The sequence below is a fragment of the Ruditapes philippinarum genome, unplaced genomic scaffold (assembly GCF_026571515.1).
Source record: "Ruditapes philippinarum isolate M1 unplaced genomic scaffold, ASM2657151v2 ctg50_1_1_1_1, whole genome shotgun sequence".
Taxonomy (NCBI): domain Eukaryota; kingdom Metazoa; phylum Mollusca; class Bivalvia; order Venerida; family Veneridae; genus Ruditapes; species Ruditapes philippinarum.
This window is the reverse complement of record NW_026861539.1, coordinates 744,563-755,100: the sequence shown is the minus strand read 5'-3', so window position 1 is coordinate 755,100 and position 10,538 is coordinate 744,563. Positions and strand designations below refer to the sequence as shown.

General features: G+C 35.8%; 1 protein-coding gene across 1 annotated transcript; it reads left to right on the top strand.

Annotated features, from left to right (window-relative positions):
• The first annotated feature begins 5,357 nt into the window (after nucleotides 1-5,357).
• Nucleotides 5,358-9,843, top strand: LOC132716013 (C-type lectin domain family 17, member A-like). The gene is made up of 6 exons (XM_060699150.1): nucleotides 5,358-5,514; nucleotides 5,897-5,991; nucleotides 6,834-6,927; nucleotides 7,677-7,763; nucleotides 9,240-9,363; nucleotides 9,725-9,843. Exons 1-6 carry the CDS (start codon nucleotides 5,469-5,471, stop codon nucleotides 9,756-9,758), a joined length of 480 nt encoding a protein of 159 aa, XP_060555133.1. The 5' UTR covers nucleotides 5,358-5,468; the 3' UTR covers nucleotides 9,759-9,843.
• The last annotated feature ends 695 nt before the right edge of the window (nucleotides 9,844-10,538 follow it).

Here is a 10,538-nt window from a genome sequence, read left to right as displayed (position 1 = left end):
TACATTTTTCGTTTTTATTCTGAGATTCTGAGGATTGCATTGATCTGCGAGCCAATAGGATATTCCCTAATGTTTAAGTTAGAAAAATGAAAAACCGGCTTTTTTTTAATTATATTTGAAAATACATTATATCTGCTAGGTTTTGAAAAAAAATTTTATTTAAATTTTAAAGCGTTTTTTACGTTACCCCTTATAAATACTCATGTATATTATGTTACAGGCAAATATTCAACCAATGCACCATGTAGCACAGATTTTTAAATCACTTGCACGTCCGTCTGATCGTGGTCTGCACTTTTCGCACTTTAGTCAATAATTATTTTTAATGATAAATAGTTTTGCCCAAAGTTAAAGATGGACATGTTCAACCAGATATGTTAAAGCTATCTATGGCTCTGGTTCAACTAAGGTATTAAGCATGATCAATAATGGTCATCCAAAACCTAAATTTGTGCCCTGCTAAACACTTAAAATTAAGCAAGTGCTCCACTCTTCTTCATTTTGAACGGTCTATTATTTTGTCCAAGAGATTTTAATAACATCAATTTTTAGAAACCAGTTTTGGAAAAGGATCAATTATTAAATATTAAAAGAGTCATTCATGAATGATTTTTGTATTCAATATATTCCGATAAACGTGACGTACCGTGATATCATAGAACCACGGGCTACTAATTTGAGTCAACAGAGTAATAAATGGCACGCCGAGACTGGAAGTAGATGTGCGTACTGATCCGGCTGCACAGACATGTTACATATGCATAGCATTTTAAATCCACCATTACCATAATCTACAAAATTTTTTTTAAAATAGAATTCAAACATAAAATTTTATTTCTGAAAAAACATCACTTTTATAAATACAGAAAGGTATAAAAATAAAAAATTTACCCGAAAAAATTTAAAAATCGTATTTTTTTGTGCTTTTTCTTAGCCCGATTTTGTATGAAAAACGTTGCAACCTTTACAATTTTTTTTAATTGCAAGTGTGTCCCCGAGATACTATGTCGTGGTCACGAGTTACTAAGTTTTAAACCCAAACAAATCACTTGTTATTTTTGCATTTTTTAAACTTAAAACTTACTTTTACATGAAACTCAAACTTTAAAAAAACTTAAAAAATTACTTTTAATTTTTCTTAAGGTATATTCAAAGTCACCTTCGAAGGCTCATCAGACATTTATTTTGACTATAGCACTTTGTTGGGAAATTTTGTGATGGAATTGGTCAGTTTGTACGTACTAGGGCCTGTTAACCTTGTTTATACGATAACATGAGAGGGAATAAGTTCTGGTTTATTTTATTTGGAAGGGACATTGCCCATTTGCCCATGGACAGTAGATAGCCTATTAGGTAAAATCCTTGTCTGATGAATAATTTAGAAGGGATAAGCCATGTTTTATATAACCAAGATAGATCATTGCACCTTATCTAATAATTTCGAGGTCATTGGGTCAAAAACCAGGGTCACAGTGACGATAAGACTAGTCAATATGTTGTATAAATGGCACTTTTACAGGCTGGTGAAGTAGGGGCATCCTTGTACTATAGCACATGTCTAGTTAATTAGGGGAATTCATATAAATGATGTAATCTGATTGGTTATTAATCTCGTGGCCACGGCTTATATAGCTATCTCGTTCCAACGACTTAGTAACTCGTGGGCACGACGTAGTATCTCGTGGCCACGAGTTATATAGCTATCTCTCGGCCACGACTTAGTAACTCGTGGCCACGACATAGTATCTCGTGGCCACGACTTAGCTATCTCATGACCACGACTTAGTAACTCGTGGCCACGACTAAGTAATTCGTGACCACGACATAGTATCTCGTGGAAACGACTGAGCTATGTCGTGACCACGACTTAGTCACTCGTGGCCACGACATAGTATCTCGTGGCCACGACTCAGCTATCTCGTTCCCACGACTTAGTAACTCGTGGCCACGAAATAGTACCTCGTGGCCACTACTTAGCTATCTTGTTCCCACGACTTAGTAACTCGTTGCCACGACATAGTATCTCGTGGCCACGACATAGCTATCTCGTGGCCACGACTTAGTAACTCGTGGCCACTACATAGTATCTCGTGGCCACAACTTAGCTATCTCGTGGCCACGACTTAGCTATCGCGTGGCCACTACTTAGTTACTCGTGGCCACGACATAGTATCTCGTGGCCACGACTTAGTAACTCGTGACCACGACATAGTATCTCGTGGCCACGACTTAGCTATCTCGTGGCCACGACTTAGTAACTCGTGGCCACGACATAGTACCTCGTGGCCACTACTTAGCTATCTTGTTCCCACGACTTAGTAACTCGTTGCCACGACATAGTATCTCGTGGCCACGACATAGCTATCTCGTGGCCACGACTTAGTAACTCGTGGCCACTACATAGTATCTCGTGGCCACAACTTAGCTATCTCGTGGCCACGACTTACCTATCGCGTGGCCACTACTTAGTTACTCGTGGCCACGACATAGTATCTCGTGGCCACGACTTAGTAACTCGTGACCACGACATAGTATCTCGTGGCCACGACATAGCTATCTCGTGGCCACGACTTAGTAACTCGTGGCCACTACATAGTATCTCGTGGCCACAACTTAGCTATCTCGTGGCCACGACTTACCTATCGCGTGGCCACTACTTAGTTACTCGTTGCCACGACATAGTTTCTCGTGGCCACGACTTAGTAACTCGTGACCACGACATAGTATCTCGTGGCCACGACTTAGCTATCTCGTGGCCACGACTTCTTAACTAGTGGCCACAACTTAGTATCTCGTGGCCACGTCTTAGCTATCTCGTGGCCACGACTTAATAACTCGTGGCCACGACATAGTATTTCGTGCGCACGAGATTAATAAAAACACACACATGTCACCTTTGTGCCACCGTAACCCGTATTTTTTTCGTTGGCAATTTGTTTAATTAAAGTGGATTAGTATTTGGTATCGAAGTCAAAATACTACTTTATTCACATTTTCATACCTTTATGACACATTACTGCACATTCAGCGCTATTTTCTTCAGTTTTTAAACATCAAATATGCTCTAAATCTATTACTAAAACATTACTTAACATATGAGGAAAAATGAATTTTATGTTAAAACTTTATAAAACTTTGTGTTGGCTATTTTAAAATATAAACTTTGAATTTTTTACGAAGAACAGCTGGGGCACTTGAAACGGAAATACATGTATGTGCAGTAAAGCAATTAAGGAATATACTTAGAAACAAATTGAAAATGTTTTCTGTGTGCAATTCGTAGCCGATCTAAGTGAAAAGCGTTGCAACGTTTTTCAATTCTGGTCACAGAATTATTATTTTAGTAAAACGGAGAGGGCGAAAGATCTGAAATTTATCGCACAAGTTATTTGTCTTTATCTACATTAAACTGAACAATTATCTCGACAAATTATGTTCAGTCCCATCATGTCACAAAACCTTAGTGTAGTCCCTTTAAACTATTGCAAAATTTTTACTGATAAGACTGCGTATAAACTTGAAAATGCATGTATGTCTTTCAGAACGGTACGAAAATTTACGATATCTAGACATATACATGTATATCTACATGTATATATATATAGATAAAACAAAAATGATTTTTGTATTAATTTTTGTCAGGTTTGTTATGTGGCATTACAGGTAAATTAAATTTCTTCTACATTCATTTAAACTGGTACAGATCTTGTAAACTCGTACTGTTTTTTACATTCAAATAAAATTAGAATTATTTGCCACATAATAATAATTGAATCTGAGTTATTACAGTGCACGTATTTCCAAAAAGTTCAAAACAACACTGTGCATAAAATATTTGATTTTTTTTTTTACATTTCTCTTTGACTAATTCATCTTCCCTGTTTCGGGCCATGTAACCTATATTATACTTATGCGTCGTAAAGCCAAACCAAACAAAAAAACAAATTTTTTGGCTGATAAGTCGATTTTTTGAAGCCGCTTTCTTTTTATTTCATTATGATTTTATTTGTGTGCGTTTGAGAGCAATTAGGTTTATGTTTTAAGGGTATACAAGTACCGGCTGTTATGATGGATGGCTTGCATTTGGTGGATCGTGCTATTACTTTGGAACTGACGCCGTTCATTTCACAGAAGCCGAGGTACATGTACTAAATTAAATCACTATTACTTGCATGCTATGAAGTAAGCAGATAAAAAATGAGTAGTTGGAGCAGAGAATGATGTAGATAACAGAGATAAGCAGCTCCTGTATACTACATTGAAATATCACTCATGCCTATGAAAAAGTGAAAAATTAGACATTTTGTAGCAAATAAAACTTAATGGATGTACTTTGATCTTTTTTATATTATACACCATTTGAAAGGTTAATCTTTTATCTATTGCTGCATGTTAAAATATTGGTAACTTTCTGTGCCTTTCGCTTTGAAAAAACATAGCAGAACATACCCACTAAGCCAGTTTTTTCATCATCTGAATAGTTTTGTAACAAAAATTTATAAGAAGTTCTCTCATTTATTCAAATGGAAACTGTAAATTTTTTTACCTGCAGACTTAGACAAATGCATAAGCTTTCAGAAAATGTATTTTTTACTGATTTTGATATCTGGTTAATAAGTTTTCCTTGCTACAAGTTTGAAGTTTAACAAACATGCGCGATATTTAACACGCTAGGAAGTTGCTTATCTCCTCTGTTATCTATGTCTCTGTTTGGACTGTTATCTATGTCTCTGTTTTGACTGTTATCTATGTCTCTGTTTGGACTGTTATCTATGTCTCTGTTTGGACTGTTATCTATGTCTCTGTTTGGACTGTTATCTATGTCTCTGTTTGGACTGTTATCCATGTCTCTTGTTTGGACTGTTATCTATGTCTCTGTTTGGACTGTTATCCATGTCTCTGTTTGGACTGTTATCTTTGTCTCTGTTTGGAGACATTAAATGATACACGAGTACAGATACACTAAAAATCATTATGACTTCTATGTTAAAAACGAAGCAGGATCAAAACATTGAGTAAATCTGAGACATAAAATAGGCAAAAAGTCAGAGCCAACAATGTGCCAGAGCATGGACAATCAATGCATTACTTGAACTAATGCGGCAAATTGAAAATGTTTTCTGTGTGCAATTCGTAGCCGATCTAAGTGAAAAGCGTTGCAACGTTTTCCAATTCTGGTCACAGAATTATTATTTTAGTAAAACGGAGTGGGCGAAAGATCTGAAATTTATCGCACAAGTTATTTGTCTTTATCTACATTAAACTGAACAATTATCTCGACAAATTATGTTCAGTCCCATCGTGTCACAAATCCTTAGTGTAGTCCCTTTAAACTATTGCAAAATTTTTACTGATAAGACTGCGTATAAACTTGAAAGTGCATGCATGTCTTTCAGAACGGTACGAAAATTTACGATATCTAGACATATACATGTATATCTACATGTATATATATAGATGAAACAAAAATGATTTTTGTATTAATTTTTGTCGGATTGTTATGTGGCATTACAGGTAAATTAAATTTCTTCTACATTCATTTAAACTGGTACAGATCTTGTAAATTCGTACTGTTTTTTACATTCAAATAAAATTAGAATTATTTGCCACATAATAATAATAATTGAATCTGAGTAATTAAAGTGCACGTATTTCCAAAAAGTTCAAAACAACACTGTGCATAGAATATTTGAATTTTTTTTTACATTTCTCTTTGACTAATTCATCTTTCCTGTTTCGGGCCATGTAACCTAAATTATTCTTATGCGCCGTAAAACCAAACCAAACAAAAAACAAACTTTTTGGCTGATAAGTCGAATTTTTGAAGCCGCTTTCTTTTTATTTCATTATGATTTTATTTGTGTGCGTTTGAGAACAATTAGGTTTATGTTTTAAGGATACACAAGTACCGGCTGCTATGATGGATGGCTCGCGTTTGATGGATCGTGCTATTACTTTGGAACTAACGCCGTTCATTTCACAGAAGCCGAGGTACATGTACTAAATTAATTCACTATGACTTGCATGCTATGAAGTAAGCAGATAAAAAATGAGTAGTTGGAGCAGAGAATGATGTAGATAACAGAGATAAGCAGCTCCTGTATACTACATTGAAATATCACTCATGCCTATGAAAAAGTGAAAAATTAGACATTTTGTAGCAAATAAAACTTAATGGATGTACTTTGATCTTTTTTATATTATACACCATTTGAAAGGTAAATCTTTTATCTATTGCTGCATGTTAAAATATTGGTAACTTTCTATGCCTTTCACTTAGAAAAAACATAGCAGAACATACCCAATAAGCCAGTTTTTTCATCATATGAATAGTTTTGTATCAAAAATTTACAAGAAGTTCTCTCATTTATTTAAATGGAAACTGTAAATGTTTTTACCTGCAGACATAGACGAATGCATAAGCTTTCATAAAATGTATTACTTTACTGATTTTGACATCTGGTTAATAAGATTTCCTTGCTACAAGTTTGAAGTTTAACAAGCATGCGCGATATTTTAACAGGCTAGGAAGTTGCTTATCTCCTCTGTTATCTATATCTCTGTTTGGAGACATTAAATGATACACGAGTACTGATACACTAAAAATCATTATGACTTCTATGTTAAAAACGAAGCAGGATCAAAACATGCCGGAACCGGACGTGCATGAATATCCTTCGTCATCCGGGTAGTCTGGAAATGCTATATACCGTTGGCCTGTTATCCGGAAACAATATAACCTTTGATAATGGACGACTGGACAAGTCCATTAAAAAAGCTCAGCAAGTGAAGTGTTAGAAAGTTCTCATATCTTATGATTGTTTTGTTGCTAGCATTTCTGTAGACAACATAATGGTGGGCATCTTATACATGTAGATAGTAAACAAGAAAATGACTTCATCAAAAGCAGGTTACGGATGTTTAAACGTGAGTGTTTCTTTATTATTCATAATGGAACTCATCCCCAACATCAATGCAAGATTGTCGAGATCTATTGTGGTGATACAGGGTGAACTATAACAAAGTTTATTGATAAAAAAGTGGAAATTTACAATTCATTTATTAATTGTTTTGTGGGGTTTTGTTGTTGTTGTTGTTGTTTTGCGCATGTTTGTCCCATAGGTGTTCGGCGCGTTGATTTGGTCGCGTGAAAACCTTAGACCAAATAAAATACTCCGTACAAAAAAAATAAAGAGGAGATCACTCTGCAGGACCATTACTTGGATTACGATTTTGAATTTGACATATCGGAAAAACGGTTTGTTATAGTTTTATATGATTGAACAGTTATTTTTTTACTATGAATATGAAATTAGGCAAGACCTGTGAACGGGGAAGTCGGTTAAAAATTGTTCATTTTTCCGTTTTAGATGTGTCGTTCGGTATTTTATGCAACGCTTCCATTTACACTCGGAACATTCACCGATTATTATTAATCCGAAAAGTTGCGTTTTGCCGCTATCGGAATACCCCGCCTTTTATCATTGTGTTACATTGAAAATGGCGGCGCCCAGCTAAAACTGACACTGAAAATTTTATTGATAGGTATAGAATTCTTAAATTGTTCTTTATTTAATTTCCTCTTACATGTGTAGTCTATAGCCGCGCAAGCCAAAGTCCGATCTCGCTTTGCGGTCCGACCCTTCCCCGTATGGTTTCTGAATTTATAATTGTAGCATATTCCTGGTGGATGGGTTTAACAGATGAGCTAATTGAAGGCACATGGAAATGGTTTGATAACGGACAAACTGCCAACTTTACAGGTTTGCCTTGATATTATCACATTCTTATAGTGTGCCGTGAGGGCCACCACTGTCCCGTAGGGGCCACCGCTGTCTCGTAAGGGCCATCGCGACACACACATAACTCGAAACAACGAAAACACGAAATTACGATTTTCGCCATCGTTGTTTCATTATTTCGCCTCCATAGAGCGGTTCGTGAAATTTTGTGCATAATGTTCTTTTAAAATAGACATTTATTTTTCTCTCTGGAGTAATGTGTTTTTTTCCAATTTGTTTTTGTAAGCTACGGTTACACAGAGATGCGACTGCAATGCGACTCCATTGCGACTGATTTGTCGGCGACTGAAGTTTCAATTGAAACAAATTTATGCCCATATATGGAATACAAATATGATCACCGAGCGGTCGGCGGTTCGTTCTGCAACTAGTCTGTGATTGCTCGGCGATTCGTCAGCAATAATCCGGCGCAGAGACAGATATCGGTAGCGATTTGTTATAAATGTTCTGCGACTAGTCAGCGAATGATCGACGATCCGTTTCTTTCAGGTCAGCGACTTATCGGCGAGTTTATGTTGTAAAATGCAGAAATCAGTCATTTATCTGCTAGTTGTGGGGATGGCAACATCTACACAAATGCAAGTTGTTCGGATACAAACTGTTTATCAGAATGCAGCCATATATGCAATGATGAAATACAGAAGATTGTTGAGAAAAAGGCGCCGTCAATATTGGATTAAGCACTGGCTCGTTCGAAGACCAAAGCATTTCGATGTGAACTGCTGAAGCAACTGAGGTAAAATGAACCTGTAAAAATCGATAAACAGAGGCGGGGCTTCTGAATGCAGAAGGATTGGTCATTAATAAGTTGCAGCAAGTTCGCAAAGAAATCGCCGCATCTACGGCGCTAAGTCGCCGTTTTATCGGCGAAAAGCCGGCGAATATCTCGTTTAACACTATCGCCGACTTGATAGCCGAACAGTCGGCAACCATTTTTCGATGCAGCTGCGAACGTGTTGCGACGTCGTTGCGACTAAATAGTCGCAGCCAGGTTTTTTAGCATGTTCAAAAGACTGGCGGCGACTGATTTTGTCTCGCAACTTGTCGGCGTTTTCATTGAAATCTTTCCGCGACCTTTACAATTTTGCTGCGATTGTTGCTTGTTTACGATCGCAACTCGATCGCATCGCAATCGCAAGCTCTGTATAACCGGACCATAAATATATACTAAGTAGTGTTGTTAGAAGATTCTTGTTTAAAGATTCAACAAATCTGGTGAGGGATGTATATGGGATATATTTTAGTATGTTCATATTGTGGAAACACCACTGTGATTATTGTATTTTTGTATTTTTGATTGAGTAGATTTTTTCCTTTAAAAAATATGAAAATGCGGGCTCTCCTATTTAAGTATTCTTCTAGATTTGGCCTTATGCCCGTGCCTTTTTATTCACATCAATCATTTTTTTTATAAAAATGAGCATGTCTTAAACACAGATTGGCATCCAGGTGAACCTAATGGCGGGTCGGCCGAGGAATGTGCCGTCTTTTACATAGGGTTTGACTTTGCATGGGTAGACACACCTTGCCTCCTCAACAATTACCCAATCTGTGAACTTCCGTAAGTGTTTTCTTTACTTGAAGTACATAACAACGCAATATGTTTTTTAACTTCACTGAAGCAGGTAAACTATCAAACAAAAAAAACTTGATTTTTATTTTTAGTAACAAAATAATTCCTAGCTCTTCGTAATTGCAGTTCGAAACAAAACACTGCGAATTAAATATTTGCAATGATTTTTAACTTTGCCATTTAATGTTTCCATAAAATCCATGCACACAAATTCAAGGTACACCTATACAATATTTTAAAGTTGCAAATTTGTCATTCTGTTGAAACGAAGTTTACATGCAAAACTGAATTAACGTTATTCCCAACATGTTGGGAATTCTTGAAATGTACAATAATATTATTGTTTCAGGGGAGTGAGCACCGAGACGGAAATAGTGGGATGATAAAAAAACTGTAATTTTGAAAAACAATTTCGTTTTAGTAATGAATAACAATTGTTATGTAAATAAAATAAAATGAATAAATACATTTTTCGTTTTTATTCTGAGTATTCTGAGGCATTGCATTGACTCTGCGAGCCATATAGGATATTCTAGTGTTTAAGTTAGCAAATGTAAACCGGCTTTTATAATATATATTATGATAAATACATGTATATCTGCTAGGATTGACAAAAATACATTTTATTTCAATTTTAAAGCGTTTCTGTGACACTTATCCTTATAATATACATAGAGGATATTGAATGAGTGTAGTTTAATACTAAATTTATTGAACGAGTTGAATAAAATCATATTATGCGAGCCTCTGGCGAGCATAATATTGTTTTATTCAACGAGTTCAATAAATTTAGTATTGAATCTACACGAATATAATATTCTATTTATCACATAATATAAAAAAAGAACAATAAAATGTAAAAATGAGTAATTTTTCAACGACGCGCCTATAGTGTAACGCTAACATTAGCGCGCTTTAACGCTATGTTTTTATATAGCGCAAATGACGTCACGTCAAAGTGTTATTACACTAGTGTAATATCGTTTTTATTAAATGGCTTTATTACACTCCTGCGCCGCGGTTTATGTGATAATACATGTATATTATGTTACAGGCAACATATTCAACCAATGCGACCATGTAGCACAGATCTTTAATCAGCTTGCACGTCCGTCTGATCGTGGTCTGCACTTTTCGCACTTTAGTCAATAATTATTTTGAAT